The sequence below is a fragment of the Prorops nasuta genome, unplaced genomic scaffold (assembly GCF_024137725.1).
Source record: "Prorops nasuta isolate Cenicafe-Biocafe unplaced genomic scaffold, Cenicafe_Pnas_1.2 PNAS00004, whole genome shotgun sequence".
NCBI lineage: Eukaryota > Metazoa > Arthropoda > Insecta > Hymenoptera > Bethylidae > Prorops > Prorops nasuta.
The window spans coordinates 7827204-7853552 of NW_027116801.1; the positions used below are offsets into that span (position 1 = coordinate 7827204).

The 26349-nt window shown below is 34.0% G+C and overlaps 2 protein-coding genes across 4 annotated transcripts in view; one reads left to right on the forward strand and one right to left on the reverse strand.

Moving 5' to 3' along the window:
- The window catches only part of LOC136773112 (calcitonin gene-related peptide type 1 receptor-like), a 153539-nt gene that overhangs the window by 49150 nt on the left and 78040 nt on the right, over positions 1-26349 (forward strand). For 2 of the 3 annotated variants that reach the window (XM_066726532.1, XM_066726534.1), the window contains exon 3: positions 17520-17637. In XM_066726532.1, coding sequence (XP_066582629.1) covers positions 17520-17637 — 118 coding nt within the window. Of the gene's footprint in view, positions 1-16762; positions 16823-17519; positions 17638-26349 lie in introns of all 3 variants that reach the window. The other variant, XM_066726533.1, reaches the window with a different exon arrangement.
- LOC136772226 (UDP-glucosyltransferase 2-like) lies at positions 21508-25601 on the reverse strand. Its single transcript, XM_066725065.1, has 6 exons — positions 25462-25601; positions 23968-24557; positions 22842-23261; positions 22534-22765; positions 22216-22444; positions 21508-22007 (listed from the first exon to the last, which is right to left on the reverse strand). Exons 2-6 carry the CDS (start codon positions 24370-24372, stop codon positions 21710-21712), a joined length of 1584 nt encoding a protein of 527 aa, XP_066581162.1. The 5' UTR covers positions 24373-24557; positions 25462-25601; the 3' UTR covers positions 21508-21709.

Consider the following 26349-nt stretch of genomic DNA (forward strand, 5'->3'; position numbering starts at 1 on the left):
GAGCATAAAACTGCTGCGTGAGTCCTGCGAAACACAAGCGGGTCCTGCAGGTAGTATATTACTCAGGCAGTTTCTGGTGTTTTACACTTCTACGTATAACCATTATTTCCCTCTAAAGTTTTATTTCAAGCTGCAAAAAAGTCGGAACTAGCAAAAACCTTTTTGCCCAGCTTTGTATCACGTGGGCCAAACCAGTACATACTCAGGAAGCAGCGTATTTTACTTGAGAAAAAAATTGGTTTAAAAGTATGGTCTATTTTGTGGAAGGTGGAATAAAAGTGAGTAGCGTTGACGTATAATTCTTGGGTGTCAGATGTCATTCAGTAGTAATAAGGTTTTTAGGTGAGACGGGAAACTGCGAAGGGATGTCTCGAGGTACCACTTGTATTCAAAACGTGGGACCGTTAGATTCCTCTCTGGGGTTACATGAAAAGTTTTCGTATAAGCTATCGTAGCAAGGGACGATGATATACATAGTGGTGGGGATGATAATAAGAAAAGACGTCGCATCATTTGTACATTTATTTACAGATGTCAACACATCGTTTCCTGTAACGTATCATGATAAACGAGTGATGTCAATGGTACACCCTAGACTTTCTCAATTCCTGGGTGGAATGGTATGAAATATTTGGGTTAGTTTCCGCAGAAAGATAATAACATGTAGGGAGGAGTGATAATAAAGTGATGTCACATCAGTGTTATATTTATTTACCACAATCCCTCGTAACATTACGACAGACACGATATGTCAATGGAATGATCGGTTCTTCATAGTACGCGTTTACCTTTTGTAGATACGTTGATACAATAAAAAGATAGCCTACTGCTCGTATACTTATTTAGAGTCGTCAAAGCACATCGCGTTCCGTAGTATCATAACTGTAAATCCATTCGCTTCTTTGCAAGTATGTTAAAACGAAGGTACAATAATAGGTTACCCTACAATTTTCTAAATTTCTCTATTCATCAGTAATAAATGGTAGGGTTAGAGTTTTTGTAGATATATAAGCATAAAATGGAGATGACGTATTTCTTTTACTATATTGACTTATATGCATTAAAATATATGCTGCTAGGGCATTTTAAACATTTATACTTAAAGTCATTTGTTTTATGGAATGGCTGGACTGAATGGAAGGCAGCATTCCTGAATGGGATTTATAAATTTCTGATTTGATATGAGCATGGAATGTTTGACTCTGGTTTTTGTAAATGAGGATATTAAGGAGACGATATGCTTTTATTAGCTATGATCCAATATATAACATCATGACCGTGATTCCACTTGATTTTTCGCATCAAAACTGTAATCGATAGTGTACCATTAAGGTATAATGGGATACTTCCTGGAATGCCTAAACTCCTTTATTGCTTGGCATGAAATGTTAGGGTTAGATTTTCTAAAGTAGAGATTTATTTACGTGTATCAGTAGATCGCATTCCGTAGTTTCGTAACTATAAACCCATATTTTCTTCCTAGTAGCAACATCGAGCTGAAGGTTGTACGATACGATAGTGTACGATAGGATGGTCTGGGATTCCTAAATTTACTGACTGATCAGCATGAATATTTTGTGTCAGCTTTGCAAATAAGCACAATTAGGAAATACCACGTTGCATCTATCATGCAGACTGTAACAAAATAACTGCGTCAATTTAAGTCAAGTAGTTCTCCGATATTTATGAACTTTAAAATTCACTTTAAGTATACTTTTTATATAGATCTACAATTGGTAATCACTGCATCTATTTTGATGGTAGTTGGAGAATCGTGATCAAAAAGTCCTAAAATATCACCCCCCTTAAAACCACATGCAATCATGCATTTTGTTACTCCCAGCAGACTTATTCAAAGTCATTATTGACACTTTGTACTCTCGCCGCATCATGACTATAAAGTCACCCTCATTTATGCTTTCTCGTGGCACTATCGAGAAGAGGAAGAGTCCTAGCGCCATTTATTTGTAACGGAAGCTGTTAAGAAATATGTTTTCACGTGTTCCATAAAGGAGAGATTGCGAGAAATTTATTGCCGATTAACGTACACCTTTAAAAGAAACGCGTTAAACACGCACGTACCAACTCGTGCCTGTCGTGCTCATGTTTTTCTATGTTTGACTTGTTTTGTGCAGCGCCGTGGCGTGTTTTGTCGCCACGTGGTTAAAAATACATTTCAGCGTCTGCTTTTAAATTTCATTTGAATGGCAAACGGATTAATGTCCTATTTATCTATTATTGATTCTACAATTTTATGAGATTTTATTAAGTCTTACGATATTTGTTCAGTTATAGATATAGTTTTGGTAGATAGTGGAGAAACTTTTGGATATAATAATATAATAATAATGATAAGTAATATCAGATCTCGTAAATATGCAAGTAGTGCAATCGTCGTCACTCTATCTTTTTATGGCTGAAATTTATGCTCGTGCCAGCAGTTTTTTTTCCTTTAGTTGCGACGCGGAGGAGAGAAAATTTACTTTGGTGATGGCAGTATGGCAGTAGCACGCCTGACTTCAAGACATAACCCAAAGTACCTTCGAAATGTCCACCCGCATCAAAAAGAATTTTACGACCCTTAAAATTTGCTCTCGTACTTCAACGCGTGTGAAAATCTAATTATTTATACGAGTGATTCTGAACCCTAATTATACATTAAAAACAATATTGCATTATACATACTTCAACGTGCAAATCAGTAAATAATCACACCCTGGCATAACTATAGAATATTGATATAAATTCAATAATTTTAGATATTACGGTGGTAATAATCTTTAGTAAGTATATAACATGTTAAATCATTTATGTGTAATTTAAAACTTTGATTTAAAAGCAGACGATAATGATTTGAAACGTTTGCAACTGCTGATAGAGAAAAATTTATCATTCTGAGTGTCCCATTTTCATCAGGTCGTTTCACGACCACTTTCTATAGTATAAGGTCGTATGGAAGTTTTCCTTTTGACCATTCCGTGAATGCAATTGCTGCCGACTCTTTCCGCCAAGACCCCCTCCTTCGTTTAGAACATTCTAAAAGAGATTGCTGGAGATTGCCTATCTGGAACGCAGAAAATATGTCGAATATATCAAATATTTCAGCAATGTAAAGTATTTACAGTAGGAAAGGCATTTAAAGCATGCTCCTGCGTACACGAGACGTTTAATGAAAGTCAGTACAGGATTCATTCAATATTCCATGCTTATCCAGTTAAAATCGATAAGACATTAGAAAACAAAACTGGATTCCATCGAATTCGAAACCATATGATGCAAAAATCATCTGACTTTTGCAACGATCTCTATTTCTTTCTACAACCATTATAAGTGGAGTATCATTTGTGGAAAAACTTTTGTGTTCGTTAGTTTTCTGCGGACCAGGTCATTTTGGTACTGGATTTATTATATCGATAGATGAAAGGAAACTTTTGATAAAAATTTCCTTTGTCCTTTCAATAGAGATCAAAATGCGTAAGAAATATGGCGATCCAGAAATGAATAAAAGTTTTCGCTGTATAATGACCGTTGCTCTTGTTATCACTTTTTAATAAGGTTTACTCTCGGGATGGCAAAAAGTTTTTTTATTGGTTGATCTAATTTTCATTCTCGTACGAGTGCTAAGACGGATAATTGCTTTAGTTTTTAATTGCATCTGCCGCGTGGAAGATGCTCTAGTGCACATTACACGTGTTTCAAGTGGCTATTACGTCACGAAGTTGCAGAATTTTATACGTCCTCGCCACAATCGATACTGATTCCAAACTAAGAAAATAAAGCCCCTTCTACGAAAAGACCAAGAACGCTTCAGAGATATTCAACAATCAGAAAAATATTAAAACCCGATCGAAAAGCCATTCGTTGCAAGTTATATTACAGTCTTGTTTTATGGATCGTTAAGTGTGAGAGGTCACGTTTGTAGAAGAATGAAACAAAACTTTGTTATTAATCCCTTGTAGAAAATGTCGTTTGTTATATGTGGCGACAGGAACAAAGTGCTACAAATCATCTTAATTTAAGAGTACAAATTTACAATATAGAGATTGATAGAAAACTTTAACATTTTGAAATATAATTGACATTGCAGGATTTTATTAGTAAATTTAAGATATTATAATTTACTTATGCCAATAAATCCCATTTTCGAAAGCTGATTATTTTAAAACAGAGACAGATATAAGTTTGATTTATTTGAAAATATATAGTTTTAAACCCCTCGTAACATTATATATATATGTCTATTTAAAAAAAAGAAACGAAATCACAAATTGCAAATATTTACTAGGATTTCCTGTCCCTCTTTTTAATCAAATGGATTTCATATCTCGTTAAATATACGGAAAAAACAGCAAAGCATATCGATTCCTCATAGCATGGATTATATCTGGAAATACCATCGTAACCCTTGAATTTTTCGCACGCATAATGCACAGACAATTTTTCCCATCCGCTAAAGGATCACGACGATTTTCCCTCTTTACATCACGATTTTCTACCTTGGAGCAAGTTCGCTACATTCATTGCGTATTCCTTGTGCATATTTTCACAAATCTGCTCGAAGAAAGATCGCATTGGAACTTGAAAAACGTTTTCAGTAAACTTTTCTCGAATATCAAACGGTTTTTTTTCACACTTAAAAGAGACCTTTTGCATATATAATTGCCCTTTACCAAGTTTTAATTATTTTCGTCATGGAATAAAAAACAGATTACGAAATTAGGGTGATACTATTTTTCTTTTAATAATACTTTTGTACAACGTAGATCATCATTCATCGTGAGATCGCTTCCTAAAGGAAGATTAAAGCACAAACGAAATAAAGCCGATAACTTTGCCACAAAAAGCTTTTTATAGCTTCCATTATTTGCCATTAACGATAATTGGCCAAATTTGTATCTCCTTTTGATCTACTATTTTTCTTTTTTCATATAATTCAGTGTTTCAGAAATAATGTTTCTCAGATTTATTACCGCGAGTATATTGTTTGAACGTCGATTGAATTTGGTGGTCGAATTTAGTAATAATAGTCTATAATTGGTCTGGCACATATATTAAATAACTTATTTTACATTACTTTTAACATTTCCTGCGTCCTTAGTGACTTTTTCACGATACAGGCACAAAACTAAAAGTGGATTTCTATCCTGCGACCTGTGACACTTGAGTGACCTAATAACCTTATGTTTATAGTATGTAACAAAAACTTCAAACATTTCTACTTGCATTCGTCCGGAGTCTCGATATAACCCGACTCTTTTAAATTAATTCTCCCCTCTATAACAAAAATACACTTCATTGTTGATCGGAATTAATAGCAGCTGCCTCAGTAGTAGAGGTCTATAGTAGGTCTGACATGGAAGGTCGAGCGCCAATAATTTTTAAATATTTAACCAGACCAGGGGCTCCAATGATTTTTGTAGGAAACAGATATAAAACCTGAAGCATTCTCGAACTACTCGATCTATGAAACTTAAATGTCGTGGTAAATGGAGCATTTTCCAAATAGTTTTATCGATTGAATTTCAAGCATATGATGGAGCAAGCTTTTCAGGCTAAATCGATGTACATATTTAATTCAACGTCAAGGGTTATAAAAATCTACGGCTTATCGTGATTAAAGCGCCTCATTAATTATTCTGCGAATAATGCTGTGCCTGAACGATCGTGTTACTTGCTGAGGAATTATTAACTTGTCGATTAAGATTATTATGAAATGATTTGAATTTGGTAAAGCAATATTAGGCGGTGTCTCCACGAAACTGCTTCTTTCAAACCAATGCTATTATAATAATAACTAATCAAACTCTTTGTTCCTAAAATGTCTGTGCACAAAATTATTCACAAAATAAAAAATCGAGTTTTTTATTTATAAAATTTATAAACTTTTAATATATAGTTATGAATTGATTAAGCTATTTCCAATTGATTTCTGATGAAGCTGGGTAGATATCTGAAGAATAGAGAATTGGTTGATAGCGTTGTATTACGAGTTGCTGGGTATGAGAATAGAGAGAACTGAGAGAATAACGATCGAATAGCCACTTGCGTTAATTCAGTTTCTGTGTTACAATTAGACCTTCGCATTTATACACGATGTTTGCAGAGCTCGAGAATCCTGTCCGAATCTTCACCGGGTCTTCCTCGACCATCCCACTCTCACCTAATCCCCACGTTTCCCGATATCCACACTCTCCTCTCCCCTATATCCTCTAGCTTTTCCCCAACAAGATATAACGTCGAAGCTGGCTACGTAACGATGGATCGCTGTCATCAATTAATGTACGTCCAAACTCTCCTCGTCGATATAAGAAAAAAATGTGATTGAGAATTTCTTGTTATCCGTGTAATTGTATTCTATTCAATAATAGCATATCCTCTTGTTTTATCTAATTTTCTTTTTTCCTTTACTAATTTCGATCTCCGTTTATGTTTTTTGTACCCACTTTTGTCACTTGTTTCCCCATTACTTATACTACTGTCTCTCTCTCTCTCTCTCTCTCTCTCTCTCACCATCTCTATCATTCTCTTGGTCAAAAATGATGAACAACTACCAATCACTCATCCAACTTAACTGTTTGTATTCGTATAATTCTATTTCATAAAAGATTCTACTTAAAAATGCACACTCGATTAACCAGTCATATATGTTATGAAAAAACAGTCTTCCTTTTTATGACAATTTTACGAACGCGAGGCTGTTACTACTTCAGTCAACATAATATTCTTATAGTCATATCTGGTCTTAATTTAAAGAGAAAGAACACAAAATAACAGTATGTAATAAGCAAAAGTACATATTCTTTTTTCTTGTATTGTGTCATTAGCTCTGTTTATGCAATATAATTTTTGTCGGAATTGTGAGGAAAACTATTATCATTCAATACTCGCTGTAAACGAACCACTTAAACTTTGATAGCGTTTCGCAGAAGATAAAAAGCAGGTCTTTGTAAAATAAAACTTCTGTACAGGTAATTGCTTTATTCCGTTCATTTGTTGGCCGTATTTCACTTATTTTAATATTATTAGTCAAATATACGATGTTAACATGAGCCAGCAAGATTCCTTTAATTATTAATGTAAAATAGGTAGATTTTCAACATCACGAAATTTTTGGGGAAACGATGCTTGGCTCGAATGAACAAAAATATATTTGTTCAGTTTTTGAAATTATATTATTGTAATGAAAATTAAATCTTATAATCCAGTTTTAGTAAAAAATTATATGTTCAGGTATTTGAGTTATTTTAATATATTGTATTAATTTTGATAATGTTTGATTTACATTTAAATGTATATGTTTTGTAAATTATTCCACTGGAAAATTTAACGAACTTTATTACAAATGGAATCTTGAACATTTTTCACTAAATACCTATGTAGACCGAGCTCGGCAATTGAATTATGCATCGAGCGTTTTAAAGACGATGGCACGATTCACGTCTGAAATATACTATACTCGCATCACTATACTTTGCTGGCCAATTTTTTCCCAATGATGATATATCTTGCAATAAAACTCGTTGGCATGAGTAACATAGCATTGGTAAGGTAGCCTTTTAGGCGTTTTTGAATAAAAAGAGATAACGAAAAATGAGATAAAAACCTTTTACACCTAGGAAATCTATAGGAGCAACAATAAAAAAAGAAAATTTCAAATTTTTCTGAAAATTTTTGCCAAATAATTAACCTATCAACATATTTACAAAAAGCTTACGGTACTTTATTTTGATAATTGTATAACTTGATAAATATAGAATATGATCATCTCATGCAGTGATAACAAAATTATAAGTACATACGAAACATTGCAAAATTACAACTACCTACATATTTTATATTAATTTTAATAATACAATTTATTTATAAATTATAAGGTATCATACTATACATCGCCAATTAGACATATTATATAAAATCGAGGACTACATTAATTTTAAAGTCGTTAATTATCTTAGAGTCATTAATGTGTTTAATCGTACAAATTAGCGTTCGTGCTATTCAAATGCAAGCCAGAATAAACATTAAATATTGAACCTGTAAGGTGCCATACGCGTTTATTTAAGTGACTAAATGTAATAAAGCCGAAGGGATATTGGATAGGCGAGTATAGCCAATGTTGGAAAGTTAAGAACTTCCAACTGCATCGTAATCCCACTTTGCAATCGAGCACTGTACGTGGGGTCTATTCAATCCTATAAAGTCAGAATTCGGCCTAGTAGAAAATTAATCAACGATAAAATGATAAAAATCTGGTTATGTAATTACCACTATTCTTAATATATTTTCTGTCCAAGCATATAATACTGTTATTGTTGTAGTGACTATTGTTACTGAAAATATTTGCTTTTTTACAAATGCAGCAACATTTTTCAAACATCAATTTTCTAAGGTAAACTTTTCAAATTTATCGAACGAACATAAAATTTTAGTCAAATTATGTTATCATAAAATTAGAATAAAATTTATATTATTAAAACGTATAGATTTTCTTATAAATTAAACTTATAATTACCTAATCTTAACGATAAGAAGAAAACCACTCGATGGACGTTGGATGGTGCTAGCACGTACGCTTGATTCTAACATATAGATACGTGTGTCTAACCGTTTTCTTTGTTACCACCAGAATAAATGGAGTCTTGTGCAAATTGAATAAAACTGTATTCGAACATATCCAGTGTTTAAGTATTTATCACAATCAATATCTAAGAAATATTGCATTCTAAGTCAATCAATTTAAGAAAAGAACTCGCCAGAAAATCTTTAATAATCTATTTTCTTAAAGATTTCAAGGCTCAGTGGTTAAACTATGATTATAATTTTTGTACAACTCTACACACATAAAAATTTCGATGGAACATCGTGTCAATTATTTACGTCCGAATTGATACCAAAATTTCCATCAACTTGGAATCTGTCATAGCAACAGAAGGAAATACAAATTTGTGTTCTGATTTGTTTGAGAAACTTAGGCACCGCGCTGCATTCGTTGGGTCTTGCCAATGATGGAAGGATCGATGTCTCCGTGTCCTTGAGGATCGATCGGGACTCATCAATCAGCGGGCCAAACGAGTTTTCGAGTTTGCAGCTGAGCAAAAACCTCCAACGAATTTGACAAAGTTTTTCTCTGCTGATGAAAGTTACTCGCAATCTCGTCGTTGCTGTCGGCTCGACAAAAACTAGACACTTTCATTAACTTATTCTTCGTTGACCAATGAGCATTTTTCTCCTGGCCATTTCGCAAACGATTCGTGACACGGAACAGTTGGCCAGGATTCGCACACTATGTTGGAGCAATGAAAGGGGACTACGAGTGTAGCCAGGATAAGCCTTGACAAGTCAGGACTGTCACCCCTCGTCAACGTTAAGCAAAACAAGCGACAAATTTATCAAAGCGATTATGGTGGTCACACAGCGCAAAATATTACGTAATTTAAATTATTTGATATTTTATCAACTATAAAAATATAATTACTGAAGAATATCTGATAGCTTTTATTCGAATCAACTTTACTTTCTTTCTCTCACGTAAGAAAAACTTTTCCTCGTTACCGGAAGCTCTCTCTTGGGACACTTTTTCGTAATAATCCCTCGCGTTTAGCCATAGTACACCCTGTATTTCTCAGTGAGCGTCATAGTTTAGCGATCGTTCCACGTTTTCCGGCCAAGTGCATTCGCGTGGCAGAAGATAAGTGGACTTTACGTGGAATGTGACGGTAGATGGTTCTTCTTAAGGAGGAAGTAAGATGGTTGGGATATTATGAGACGGAGGAGAAATAAGCAAGAAAGGATTCTGGGAGAGGGGGAGAATTTAGAGAAACAGAAGAGTTAAAAAGGGAAAAGTCGAAAGGCAAAAGTTTTAGTAAATGAGGAAAGAATAAAATAGAAACCAAAGAAGAAAGAGACTACTAATTGCTTTTAGTATACGAGGATGAAGGAAATAGTGAAATTCGTTTATAACGCATATCGTCACGTACAATAAATTTTGCCTTTGTTTCAGAAAGCACTTATAAAGCACGTCGCATTTTTAAAAGTCAAATCTTTCCTGTATTTCATCGGGAAAGTGGAACGAGAGGGTATATACAGCAAAGAGTCAGAGTGTTAAGGCCTCCCATTCGCGGAAACTTTTTACGACGGCGGCCAACGACTTTTTAACAGCCGCGCCTTTTTTTAGCCAACTTCAGCGTTTATTGGCTGTTAGCCAGTCTTGTCGTTGCTCCGATACGAAAACTCGCAGGAAGATTTTTCCAGCTTGGGAAAATTCATCGGCATTGTAATTCATGAAAAGGGAGCGATAGGGACATTGATACTATTGGAAAGAAAATTGCGTATGCTCTTTGATAGTCATCTAACGGAAGTGTTGGGAGGGGGACACGGAAATCAGCTGGAATGAAACGCTTTTCGTCGAGGTGAATAATTTTATTAGGAGAATTTTCGGCGAGGTCGATCATAACCAGCAGCGAGTGACAGCTTGTGTTATAATTGAAGATTTGCATGAATATCGTAGGGGAGGAGTAAGCCGAAGGGGATGGGGGAGGTCTTGATCGGTTTTCGAGAGACGCGTGACCAACGGTCTTCAATCAGATGAAATCCAGGCTTTTTCCATGGTCTGTCGAGACCTCTAACCGCGAGAGTTCCAGGCCACACGATTTGCGAGTAATGCGATCGATACTTCTTTCTTTCCTTTATCTTTTTCTTACGTTTTTTCCACCCTTCCTACCTATTCTCTTGTTTTCCACCCACTCCTTCCTATTCTTCTCCTTGTTTCTTTTTTTCTCGTAGTTTTCTTCCTTTTTTCCATCCCGTACTACCGTTTTCATTTTCTTTTTGCTTTCTGTTCCCTCCTATTCTCCGCTCCTTTACTCTTTTTCCCCCTTTTTATTCCAGATTCCACTCTCCTTTCCTAAAAAACAACTCCCCTGACCCACATATTTAGTTTCAAGCCAGTTAGTCGTAACTTTCCTATTGGCAGTTCCTAGCATCTTAGCTAACTCCCAATAATCCCCTGCCGAGAGTCACTCTATGTCCATACATATATGTATGTGTTAGCAACGTACAAATTAATTCAGACGTTACGCTCTACCCATAAATCCCCCCCCCCCCCCCTGTAACTCGTGCCAAAGAATAAATACCACGTAGGGATGATGTAATTCATGATTGCCACTGGAAATTTTTTACAAAGTAAAACATTTGATACCACGCGATAAAAAGAAACAATTGTTAAAAATTTACTTTATTGATCAGTATAAAAACGTTTCAAAATAATATAAACACAACTAATAAACGTCTTATTTATTTTTTGTCAAATTTAAGTCTCTTCTAAGTAATTGAAAAATTTCCAAATCATATACATTGAATGTTCATTTTATTAAAATAGCATGTACATGTTTTGTAGGATCAGTGAAGGATCATAATTTAAGGATTTTCAGGCTAGAATGGGACGAGGATTGAGGTTAAGTAAAATGCTTGAAATAAACCTTAAACCAAGAAAAGAGCTAGGATTCACGTATATTCTTAACTTATCCTCCACGCATCGTATATAAGTATATTTTTGGAGCAACACGCCTAACAGGCATTACAGAGCAAGTTAAACAAACATTCGAATAGAGACGAGTTTCTATGTATGCCGTTTCATCCTGAATAGCAGGATTGATTGCGAGAATATGCTTTATACGTGGAAGGGAGGTAAGGGAGAGGAAGGAAATCCAAGGGAATTTAGAGAGAGATGGAGAGAGAATAGAAAAGAGAGGAAATATACAAAAGCAAAACTTTATAAAAGTAACAAAAGAATTCCAAAAAGAAATCGGTACAAAGCAGAACTAAAGAGACAAGCGGATGGAATTTTGGAGAAACATCGCTGCGCTCATATTTTAGTAAGATTGATAGAGGGAGCTATTCTATGGATGGGTCAAAAGAAGAAAATGGAAAAGAGCAACTGAACTTTGTGATATTCCAGAAGAATAGCGAAGAATCTTACAGAATCGTTCCAATCAAGAAAAGACAGAAGAAGTTTTGAGGACACATCCGTCTACAGTTTTTAACAAAATCGATTTTGGGGATATGCTTTATTGTAGTAGAGTTGAGTCACAAGCATAGAGTAATAGAAAGAATAAAGAAGAAAATTGATTTTTATAATAATTTGTTAAAATTTAAAAAGCAGGATTCCATGAAGAATAATAAATCAAATTAAAAAAAAAACATGCAAATATATTTTACTATTTCACTATTTTGTCGAGTATTTCAGTACCTCATATCTTGATTATGATCAAACTTATCTCACTATATGTTTATTACATATCCATGTAATAGTTGGTAAATTAGAGATAAGCGAGCAACCTACAAGTTATTGCGCAGTTTCTCGTAACGAAATCGATCGATTGCACCGAAACTAATAAGATCCTGCGAATTGCACAATTTGATCGAGGTTCTGTAATCCCCCCTAACCTGTCGCTCACACTAAATTAATATTTCATTGGTGAACACACAACGTGTATTAATCTTGACGACCAAAAGCAGACTCTGGTGATTTGCTATGGTCAATCGTGGGAGATTACGTTCATCACATCGACAAATGCAATTAATTATTAACGTGACATTATGCAGGTTTTCGCACTATTCGCCAAAGAAACGTTTTGGTAAAGCATGATGGATCAAAATCTATAGGGGGGCGAAGAAGTTTTATTGTCATATAAGACGATAAAAAAATCTTTCCGGTAGATGAAAATCTTTAATTTGAAGGTTGAGTCTTGTTACCTCATTGAATATGGTATAACGTTTCGCGGGTTTACAATTCGAAGCGTGTATCTCCAATTTCCGGTGAGGGTGGAATGGCTGAAAGGAAGAAATTGTAGCTCCCCTTGTCTTAATCTACGAAAGTACACAGAAGATAAACTCGATCATGGATTTATGGGAGCAAAAGTTTGGTGGAACGTTTGCATGAGGGAGGGTAAGTGGGGGTGAGAAACAGTGGATCATAGCTGCAGGGATGAAAAGATTGGGAAGGGTCGAAGCAGGTAGCAGGACACCCTCATTGGACTGATTAATGTGGCAAATCTGTTTGTGTCAGGCCTGAGAAGCAGAGAGTGCGTGAGGAAGAAAAAATAGCTAGGATTTTCAAGACGAAGTTAATGAAAGGATAAAAACGTAAGGGTGCGCGAAGGATATATCGAATTAATTGGAGGTAAACGAGACAGTGTGAAATGTGTGTGCCAAGGAGCTTCGGGAACTCTAATTACCGTTCCGCTTGCCGCCAGGCCGGGCCGACCCTATTAGTGACATCCGTCACTGAATCTGTTTATACGGTGCAAGCTCCTGTAACTTGTCTTTTGATAATTAACACATCGAGTCTCACGAAGCAGCGTCACACAGATAAATCTCTGAAACTGAGACCCTTAATGCAACTGCCGCGCCAACCTTCTCGAAATTGTACATTGGGAGGATCCAATTAGCACTGACCAATCCACCCTCCTCAATATTATTATTATTACTATTGTTATTTACACACGTGTATACCTGTATTATATAATTCTCTTGTCCCATTTATCCTAATATTTGTTTCACCTTCCTAATTAATTTTACCTTTTACCTGTTTACGTTGACGATTTTTCACAAAGTTTCAATGGCGAAAATTACAGAATTGTGTTTGACCAATTAAAAGTACATTTAATTTTGCAGAGGCATTATATGTATATGATTCCTAGTAAGAGAAACTTTTGGGTTATTTCGGAAACAGGTGAATATTCTATGTGTGGAGAGTGCTTTCTCCTTGGATGTGTCACCTATATGAAACGCGTAAGCTTTGTTCACCATCGATTTCTGAATAAATCTACAGTATTATATTTACTTTGGTACTTCACTTCTCGGTTAATGGGTTCCGTCAGTGCCTTTATAGTTAACGAAGTTACGCGCGCCGTGATAGTGTACAGTACGGGGTAGTGAGGATGGTAGGAAGGCAGCCAGTACCGGTCACAGCTGGCGAACCACTGATGTGAGAGAGAGAGAGAGAGAAATGAGAGAGAAGAGAAAGCAACAGAGAAACGTTATACAAAACATTTCCAGTCAGCACCGTAGCACGTTGACGCGAAACTCTCCCAAATAGACCCATTCGTCAGCCAGTTATATCGCTATATATTAATATAGTTTTAAACATATAATTCTTAATATACATATACCTAAATAATCAACGTAATTCGATGAGCCATCAGCGCGTCGTATGCCAATAACCCTGATGCATACGATTAAATTGCCTCGAAACCCAATAATCTGCGCGAAAAATTAGGAAAGCTGACGGTCGTTAACCTTTCCAACACCTAAACTCACTCCTCTATACTTCTCTTGTACCATATTTTTACTTTCATTATTCTTGGTAACAGCTTGACTTTTTATCTCGAGTAGAGAAATATCATACAATTTTTCATTCATTTTGGCGTAGCCTGCAGTATAGGAAAGTAGGCCTTGCAATATGATTTTAGTCTAGTTTATACAGTACAACCAGTGGCTCGATCTATATATAGAAAATTCTAAACAATGCAATGCTATTTTCCTAACTAATAATCAAACTTTATTTTTCCGCCCGAGATATGGTGGGATCTCTGCTATTGAAGAGGCAAAATTCTTTTTTGGGTATGAATTTTCTGGCGAATGCAGATTTCATGAGAGTCGCTAAACTTCAGAAATATGCAAATGCATTTATATTAGAGACCCCGGAGAACGGTTTCCCCGTTCGAAATGCAATTCTTCGCATGGTCCGTGTCAAACTTGCAGCTGCACAACACGATAATGAAACTACAAGTTTGGAATGCGCCTTCCACTTACCCCGGGCCTCTCGTATCTATACCATACACCAATTTCATCCCATAAACTTGCGGAAGGGAAAGCTCTTTTCTAATACACGAGCCGCGAATACCAAGGCACTTGTTCCAGATTCTCTCCACGAAGCTTGCATACAATTGAGACTATACATACAAATGTTTAACCCTTTATTGCTTGAATCAATTTTTCCTTCTATTTTCCACTCATTTTACAATTTATTGCATTAGTTTAAAAATCGTGTCTCTTATAATACTTAAATATATAAATTATTATTACAGATTTTCTCTTTTCAGAATTAAAACCGATTTTTTCATCTGCCCCTCGTTAAACTCAGTCATTTTAAACAAACTTATAAATTAGTCATATAAAAATTAAAATACTTTCTTAAATAAAAAATAATGAAAGCTCATTAACGACCTAATAATTTTCTTTGAAAAATGTTAAAGAATGACGATTTGTAGTTTTAGATCTTAACAGGAGAAAATTTTTGCAAATGTCTTAGGTACTATAATTGAAATTTCTTACGTAATAGTAGAGTATCGTGGTTAATAACGTCCACTGGCAGTAGCAAATATTTGTTTGCGTGGGTGGAGGTGGAAATGCAATTGAGTAGGCATGCTATACATATGTATAGAGGTAGATATAGGTAGATAGGTAGGTTGCTTTACGTTCGACCTCGGGTAAACGCAAAGTCCATTGGCAGAGCAGAGCGCGCGTATGATGCACAAGCGTTTGAGGGTAAAGCGAGATGAAATTCTTAAAAGAATTCACGAGGTACTCTCTCCCCTTTTACGCAAGTCCCGCGCTACCTGACTACCTCTAATATTTAACATGTTACTATAAAAAAATCTGCCCCTGCTGTAAACAACCAGCCAGATTACTATTTACCCGTCACTTCCCTGCCATTTTTCTCCTTGTGGACCCTCTCTCATCCTCATCAGCAACTCTCCCTTTGTCACCGCGATAAAAATTTCTCTGCAAACTTTATGACACAAGAAATTCACTGTCTCGAATATAAAACGAAATCTACGAGGAAAGAAATGTGAATAGAGAAGAAAATGCTGACTCTATCCAAGTTTTTATCTACTACAAAATCATTTTAAGCCCCTCGTTTACTCCACCAGTTTTCTCCTTCTCGGTCATTACATACGCATTTATTTTCCTCTCTTTTCAATTACTATATACACGGATCAGGATTCAATACTATTATATTTCAATGGAGAATTGATGTATCGGCTGATTATTTTGGTAATATATGATTAATCGTTATTGGACCAAGACTGTGATGATTAGAAATAGTCAAATATTTGGGAGCATATAAACCCAGGTCGTAATTAATTACAACTGCCTCTGCTCAGACTATTATTGGGATTCTCTCGATTCGATCGAAGCGTCTGGTAATTGAAATACTCTCTATTCCAATTATAATAATAGAACTTTGTGTTGTAAAACTTCGATGTATACTTACAAGACTGATCTGTCAGCCTTTATATAACTGCTTAAATTTTTTAGAAGGGAAAGTAATTTATTTTTAAATATGGAATTAAAATATTAAAAATGATTCTTTTTTTCGTCGAAAAATTAGCATCGCTTGAAGCTAAAAGTTACATCTGTAGGAATGATTTCCGACTCTATTGTACAATTTGTTTCCTCGATAATTCCCGCAGGAACGAAAGTTTTACAGTGGAACTTGCGTTTTCAACACAGTACTACAGTGACTAAAGTCTACTGTGAGAGACTACGTAATTTAATTCCTAAAAGCACTGACATCTTTCATAAATAAATTTTGTAATGTTAATGCTGCTCTGCAATTATAAGAATTGACAATAATAAAAATGTATTCATTTAGGTTAAAGTGCAAAATATAAGGAAATGTTGATAAACACATACATATACATCATATTATTTGAATCGATTTTATTCATTATTTTTATTTTTATTTCATTTCCAGTTTAACCAGAATGGTGTTTTTTCACGTTTCACTTTTCCATAAAACATCGAGAGCTCAACGGTAATATTTTTTATTATGATTTTTTACACTTTTCTTTATGTTTTTTTGTCATTATTACCTATAATTTTTATGCTTTGCTTTTTCAATTGCTTTGATATAATTAGAATAAATAACCGCAAATAATTGCTTATAACCGCTGAAATAAATAATGCTTTGTACATTTTTAATATTTTTCTGTTCTAATTTTATTAATCGTCGAAGTGAAAAATTTGGTCAAAACTATCGTTTATTTACAAAAATTGTCATCAGTATTTTTTTTCATTTCAATAGTGGCAAATTTCCCTGGCTGTCATAATTTGACTGCTCCAATTCTGAATTCTGTACTAGCTTTTAGCCCACCCAACATTTGTTTAACAGTTCTAGATCAATTTTTCTCAATATTCTGAAAAAATCGGGAAAACTGTTTCATTTTCGTACAAAAATCAACTCCAATTAAACCGTTTTTGTTGAAAGCGTTCACATTAATTTAACAAGTTTGGCAAGAGTGTCGAAACTCTTTCAGATATCCACGAGTTTCCGAGAAAATCTATTTATAAATTAACTAAAAAATTCAAACTCATTTAGAAATGAATACAAAAAAAGCTGACGACGCTTCGATCGATACACAAATTAAGATTACGTTTAATGACTTTTATTACTGAAAAATCTGACGAAGTTTTTTAGTCACGCGGGGTTTTCATTAATGCTTTTTTCACAGATGCCAGGTAACACGACTGTGTGGAGCAACCTTCAGGAGGAGGAGTATCATAGGATATTGCAAGAACGTGAACGAGAATGTATGGAAAATCTCGCTCAAAATTCTACGTCACCTCCAGGTTAGATTATCTTCTTTTAGACTGTTTACGTAGCTTATCTTTTCCTGGCCTTTTTTCAAACGGCAAAGGGGCTTCTGCTAAAGTGTTACATGAAGGAGGATTGGAAAAGCATTACTATAGGGTTTTACGATTACGTGAATTTTCTTGAAAAAACAGGTGAGGCAATGAAACGGCGAGAAGGCGGGTGCGGATTGGCAATGCAAAGTAATTGATAAAATTTGATTTCCTCTTTGAGTACTCCATCAAAGTGAAACGAAACTGCTTATTGGTGAGAAACTTAGGCCTCCATTGAGTACCATGTAACACAGCTCCCTTCTTTATCACTTTGTCTCCCACCCCCTTTAACCTCTAAGACTGTATTACCATCGTGATTGCATTAATCTATCAAAAATTAATACATCATTCTTTTGCATTAGAGTACCTGGTAAATGGTTTTCTTCGCTATTATATAATATCTGCTAAAAATGGTATATTATATACATATGGGAAAATTAAGTAAAAGTGTAGTATATTATAAAATAAATCGTTTGTACTAGAATAAAAATGATCTATGTAAAGGTATGATATTTGTATTTACAATTGAAATTGATTGGTGCGAAGAACCTTTCTTTTAATACAAATAAGGGAAAACATGACATTTTTTTAGTTTTTTTTTTCGGTAGATATGATGGATGATTTTGATCATCGAGTGTACTGATGTCCAAGTAATACATCCAGTGGGTTCAATTAGGAAGAGATATCGATATGGGCGTCGAGGTCGTCAATATTGAAGTTTAATCCGGAGTCCTTACATGAACCTCTCATGTAATCCCTGCTCATCTTGTCGATCGATTAATCTACAACCACCATAAATGTAGCCCCTTCATTTTTTATCGTTTCTGTCGTCCTTGACGCAGAAAGGACATTGAAACCAACTAATTTATCTTTTCATAGGAGTATGATGAGGCAAATTTTTTTCAGGTATACATTCGAACTACTGGAAAAAATCCCCCCCCCCCCCTCCCTCTTCTCTTCGACAGGTGCACGTTATAATTAAAAAGACACTTGACGCGAGCTGCAATAAAGTCATTTACCATTTTATTGACGCTCAAGTGGGTCAAGTGCGGCGTGATCTTATGCAATACGTGACTCTTAACTCGTTCAGTACGCGAATGAACGCTGTTAACACTCCGCGGTGCAAGTGTGCGTTAACCTACAAGTTCGTCGGAAATCCCCCTAATTAATTACCTCTCTATCATTATATTCTGTGCAAAATTAAATTTACAGTTCTATTTTTTAATTGCTACTTAATATACATATAAGAATTAATTTTTTTGTAAAAAACAAAATAAGTTTTGCCTTTATTGAATGAACAAGCCAAAATTGCAATGTCATTGACCTGTATAACTTTTAAGAAAATTAAAACTCTACAAATATATCTTTAAAATTGCTCAAAATGTTTCTTAGAATAACGAAGTGAATTTTATGAATTTTAATGTGGATAGTTAATTCAAATAGACTTAGAACGTATTAAATAGGAAATAGGCGTATATTAAATTATAGTATATTGGCTGCAAAATCGATCTTTTATTAAGTTTCAAATAACAAATCGCAAAGAGTGTGATTAGTTAATTTGTTCAATTTCTTATATGACATTAAGAGTTATATACGTCAAAGTTTCACTAATGAATTTCATTAATGAATGGAATAACAATGTGATTGCTTTTTAATAGGTGTTTTTGCAGAAGTTTTTTTTTCTATCAGCTTAAATATGAATTACGTTGAATGCTGCAATCGCACTCTAAAGCATTTGACTCTTTGTAGAGTTCAAGGTCGAGTGATTATGTGTTATTTTATTCAGTAGGTCGATCATTAAGATGCCCGTCCAAAACTAGTTATCCCTACTTACATTCAGCAAAACGTCAGAGGGATCCAAACTACCGGAAATGAAATTTTAAATTATTTCAAGCTGTATCACGTCACTTATAAATTTTAAGTATTGGATAATCAACAATGGTCTCGTCATCCTGAATAAAAAATATTTACTAACCATAGTTTACAATTTATAATTTTTAAGATGAATAAAGAAAATATTAAATGTTGGTTAATGCATGCATATATCGTACATTAACATTTTTCAATGGAGGATGACGGACAGCATCCGCCTGATGTCTCATGTCACCCAACATTTAGCAAATGAACGTGTTAAATTTGCATTTTTTTAAAGCAGAAGTAAAAACAAAATCATCCAACCATCTTAGACTTGTCAAAATGCCAATCATAATAAAATAACAAACAAGAAGCTTTCATCCTGAAGCAACTTGTATTTGTATCTTATACTTCACAAAATAGATCCATTTCTGTAATTATACTTTTCATTTACCAATGACACGCAGTGAGTTAATTAATTATTATCAAAAGTATAAATTATTTTCTTTTATTGGATATAATTTTTATTTAATAGTAAACTGATCATGACTTTCATACTGTAAAATATAACGAATTATACAGAGAGATCAGTCGAAATACCTTTACGATTGAATGACATCTCAGTAATTAAGTTTTGTTAAAAAATGCTAACAGAATATTTTTAGTATCATAAATTAAAAATAGAAGTACGACTATAATTACGGAATTATTTATTTGATTGAAGAAGCTATTCTACTACTTATATCAAATTTTAAATTCCTATTATAATCTTTAATTAGTATTAGCTGAACTATTTAATGGTTTATAGACGATTGATAAATGTTAAAGGTAACTCTAGGCAAAAGCACAGCTTTCGACCAACTGCACTGAATGCGTCGATGGAGAGTGGAAGGGTTAAAATGGCCATCCACTTATTAACACAAGTACCATTATTGACGGTAACCAGAATCCCTGCTCTACGGTTCACGAGATATTTCATAATTGAAAACAATTTTGCATCACGTAACATCATTACATAATGATGAATTCCAGATACAAATACTGCAATAGCATCAGCTATTTAATGGTGATACTCGAATATCCAAGTAAAACTCGTTGAAATAAAATTAGAGCTATACGTGAAGGCTGATATAATTTAATCTAAAACAATTTTTAAAGGCGTAGCATTGATAAATTCTAAATAAAAATACTACAATTGCATCAGCTAAATGCTTATACCACAATATAAAAAATAGAACTAGTTCATATAAAATTATATTTATACACGAAGATCAATAGATTATTTGAAAACAATTTATTTCGCATTGCGGAAAATCTCACTACGTATTAATGAATTATAAATAAATTTACTATAACTATAATTATTACATCAGATATAAAAAAAGTTCCTTTATAAGCACAATTTATAATAAATATAACAGTTATACAAAAACAAACTGATAAAGAATTATTCACTCGTGCAGGTTTAATAAACAAAATGTGTTCGAAGCCTGTTCGATTGAAGTATCTAGATTAAAGTTTAAACTAGGCCAGAGGTGTAGTTATGATTTGCTTTGAAGGTGAGGCGATGAACTTGTGAAAGATTGATGTTGGGATATATTTATAATCTATGCCGATTACTGGTTTATACGAGAACGTTAGGTAAGCACATGGAATAGCTACTTGGATAGCTACAGGCCACTAATACATGCCAGCACAGTAAAGATGCAAAGCAGCCAACTTGTGGTATCATAAACATTGAACAAGGTGTGCTAGAGCCATGGCAGATGAATAGCCGGTGATTGTAGGGCATTCCTATGCCCTCAAAGGTACTTTAACCTCTCCTAATCACTATATCGACTTCTTCACTTACCTCCCTCGTGATAATAACAACCTTTTTCAACCTCACTTTAACCCCTTTGGTACACGTGTTACATCATCGTGAAAATAATTAAAGCGATAAAAAGATCAATTAATGTTTATTCATATATTTTACAATATTCGTTTATATACATTTTGTATAAAGATTTATTACCTAACATTATTTTCTTCTGTGAAAAATGCCCAATATTTTCTTTCTCAATCGAATTTTTCCATTGTCAATTATCATATAAAATTAAATAAGGTATTAATTGTAACGAGATCATAAAATTCCCCTATAATTATTGATAATTCTTAAACAAATTTACTTGTTCTTCTTGACCTGCAACGCTTTCGATTCTCTCTTGCTGCACTTGGTTCCAAAAATAAAGCACTCCACTTTTTTTACAACGAAGCATAGAATTTTAATGGCTGCGAATAATGTGACTAGAATTAGCGCTAAGATATCGAGTAAATAACGCTGCCACCAGCTTAAATGAATTGCAGGCGATTGCAAGGAAGTTGCTCCGTGTCTACCGATATATTCGATCCAGTAAATCGCAGTGTCCATTGCGCTCATTGGTCGATCCATAAGCTGTTTCGATATTATTTTCACATTCGTACTAAAAACAGAAATTGATTAATAAAACTATAAGCCAAAATGGAAATGAAGATTATTCTCATTCTGATAGAATGTTTTCGTTCGTTCTATAGAACCAGACATACACAGCCATAATTTTTTAATAAAGATTTAAATAAAAATTATCTGAATATTATATTATTCATCCTAAAATAAGCAAAATCAGTTAATAAAATTATGAATAAAAGTACCTGTAAGTTGGATCGTTTATAATAGTCTGTATCGCATCTGCCAATTTTTCTGTTGTCACATCCTGAATGGATTCGAATGCTATAACTATTTTTCGTTTAGCATAGACTTTTATATTGACGTGCTGATCAGCGAAAAATGGAATACCAATCATAGGAACACCGCAATATACCGACTCTTGCGTTCCCATCAAACCACCATGGGTTATAAATGCTTTGATGTTCTTGTGTCCTTTGAGAAATCATGGAATAAAAGATTGATTCGATTAATTAAAAATGGAGAATCAAAGAGTATCATTATAATCGCTAGCATATACTTACTTAATACAGAAATCTGATTAAACCATGATTTAGTCATAACATTTTTCGGCAAGCCAGGTAGTAGTTCTTCTTTTTTCGCAACTTTCATGAGTATGCGAACAGGAGCTACTTTTTCAAAGGCACCGTAGAATTCTTGGACAACTTTAGGTGGGAAAGTTTCCAATCTTACCATCGAGCCGAAAGCAACGTATATCACACCATCTTTGCCATCGTCCAGCCATTTTTGAACATCCTGTGATCGATACACAAATTTCCTTTACGAATAATTTCAAGGGAACTCTGAACAATAAGTGGATAGGGATTCTTACTACTGGGAGAGGAGTTTGTTCGTCCTCCAAATGAAGACCAGCAACTTCGACCACTGATTGGGTCAGTGGCCTGATTCCATTCAAAGCTCGATGAGAGTTTACGAGAATGAGTGACAGATTCTTTTGCATTTCATTGACCGAAGGATATCCAGGACCGAAATATTCCTGGACTATTTTGTCTTGATAACCAAAATAATAATTCACCTGGCTTATTATTGCGGTCGTCATGAAAGTATTTGCTAAACGTTCGAAGAAGTTCATATTTTGTGTGTACGTAGAAAAGAGACTTGGCATATATGCTGGATTCAATGGATTCCCAATTGGGTAATTGAGCCAATCGAGATTCCAGCATGCGACCACGCCGATTACTGGAATATTCAACAATTGCCCAAATGCTAAATAGCAAGGAGTTACGAACACCTGTTGAAGAAAATTATAAAATTAGGAATTAAAAATCATTGAATTGTTTAGACAATTAAAAAAATCCTTATGTTTTACTATCCATTTAGAATTTTTCTTTTGATTATTATGGTGTTTGCTACAAGATTTTTAGAAAAAGTTACTATTAAAATTGTCTATAAATCTTTTTTAAAAAGTTGAAATAATTTTTTCTATGTAACAGGAATAAAATTTGTGTTCGTGGTTCGTTATTGGTTGAGTAAAAGAGCAAATAGATTCATTATAAAATACAATTAATATTCAAGATTCAATCTTACATTACCACGTGTAAATTTTACATGACGATTTTCCCAATACAGTCGCGTTATTAATTATCAATAAACCTATACAAGAGATAGAGAGAGAGAGAGAGAGAGAGAGAGAGAGAGCTAATCGTGTAATATATAAAAACTATTTCTAAAGCATTTTTCGCAAATATAGCATGTTCCAATACATATACTTGATTCGCATTAATCATTCCTGTTTTACTCTCACTCGTGAAAATATTTTGCTCTCTACAGTTCAAGGTCACTACAATCTTCTGAATCACTCCACAAGACGGTCATTAGGAAACGGTCCAAAGCAAGTTCTCCCAACTCCGAATCCACGAGACTCCCAAAGAATAAACTTCTCATAGCTAACACGTGTTACGGTAATAAATGAAATTAACATAAAAATGTGCACTCACCTCTGTAATAATAAGGTCATAAGGCGGATCAATTGGAGGATATTTTATAAGTTGTTGAAATTGTGGTAAACCTAGCAATCTGCAAATTTTTGTTCCAGCCATTTCCACGAAATATTTTACATATATTTGATGGAATTGGGCAACATCGTTGGCTGATACGTTGTTCACTACAGACGGTACCGTGCCCTTTATGCTGATATCTCTGTAGTTTGATATTGGCTTTTTCAATGGAAAATGACTGACGACATCAATCTGATGTCCACGTTTGGCCAAACCTTTGGTCAGCGCGTGTGTCATGACAGAATGGCTCTTCCCATTGAGGGGAAACAACGCCAAAATTCTGTAACTATTTGCGACTTGGCAAAATACCAAGTACACCAATCCGAAAGCCAAAAAGTTCTTCATTCTAAAGCAGATTGCACAGCAAGTGACTTTCACAACTTGACAAGAATGATGACAGACGGTTTAAACTTGGAACTATACTTTAAGTATATAATTTCTTCTAATAAATATCACGATCTTCGTGTTAATCATTAACTATGTAAGCTCCATCCTGAAAGCTCCACCATCACTAATAGGACCTGGAGAGCCTATAGACAAGAATGAACAAAATTATTACGTTTAAACGTTCGAAATAAAAGAAAATAGATTTCGAAACACAAATATTATAAAATTATGTGTTTCTGTAAAAATTCCTCAATTCGCTAGAAATGATTATATCAGTCATCTCGATTTGGTGTACATTCACAGATCATGTTATTAGCATTATCAACGCTACTGCGCGCATAGTAAATTACCTAAAATGCATGCGCAGTAGCGTTGGCCATTGATATCGGCTCCATGAACGCGCACCTGAAGTTAGTCATTAATATTCTAGTAGAAATGGTTTGTGTCTCAATTTGAAGTTGGTCAAGTGCTGTCAGTCCACACCGTAGTGTAAACGAACATGAACGTAATCGGTTAATCGCATATAAATTAACAAACACATGAAAACTGAGTTCTTGAAATGGAAGAATTTTGTAAAATAATAAGGTTTAATAATCCTCTTATTAGTACGATTTGATTTGGTAGAATGAATATATTTTTAATAGGATATGTTTAGTAGTTTTTGGTGATATTTAAATACTTTTGGAAAGAAATATATTTCTAGTAGGACACCAATATGTACTTGCCGCTTTTTTATAGGCAAAGCATTTTTTCTTCTTATCATACTTTTAAAGTAAAAGCTGAATTGTTACAACTACTGATGTAAAATAATCATTGTTTGTTAGAGATTAAATTGACAGTTATAGTTTAAAATAACTTAAGAAAGAGAAATAACATTTCTTCTAGTCACATTTTTCAGATTGTATATTGTTGCAAGCACTGGGAATAGAGAATTTTCTTTTTTATATAGTATTTTATTGCAAAATTGGTATTTGTATTGTGGTGTATAATCATCGGCTCAATGACAAGTAATTATTTTGAGAAGTCTATCAATTAGAAAAAACTCACTTCTTTTTTCAAATTTACAATTATGTAGCGTCGATTTTACGACTGTTACGTAATTAATGATTGACACGTAGCGGTAAACGATGTGTTTATAAAAGGGACAAGAACGATCTGCCATGCAAACCATACTACAGAGGACTAGCGGCTTTCACTACTTCCACTAGAATTCTTTGTTGTGTTTCTATAGTGGGAGGAGTCATTATCTCATTACAAACACTGAAGAATACCCCGTGCTCTCTATACTTTGTTTAACTTAATATATTCTCATTAAATTATTATTTTTATAATAATAAACTATATTAGAATTAACGTTCATAGTAAAGAATTTGTAGCTTCCATTTTAATTTCGCAGAGTTGTCACATTGGAATATTTTATCTTGATAAATTAATTTTATTTATATAGTTTTATTGTTATATCAATAAGAAACAAGATTTGCACATCCTTTTTATAGGAAGATTATATAGACAAATGTTTGTAGAAAATTGTAAAAGATCATGATTAAGGCTAGGATTTAAAGAATTGACAATATTAACACGTTGATTACCGCGGCGATCACCAGTGACCGATAAGTCCATATGTATTAGGTTATAAGTAAGTCAACGGGAAAGCCACCATGTTAAAAATATCGATAGATAAATACTCACCTGGTGTTATTATGTAATAGATTCGTGAAACTTAATATACGTATATACGTGTTGAATAAAGTACATTGTATATGTAAGATGTGGCTTTTAAGGCAGATAGTATATATAATTTAGCTTATCATGAATTATTATTGAGAATTATGAAATGCACTTGTCACATTATTTGTGTAGTAAATACAGCTCAATTCTTTTTATTAAATCAAATTAATAGCATTTTATGATTATTGAAAGTGAATCCATCATTAT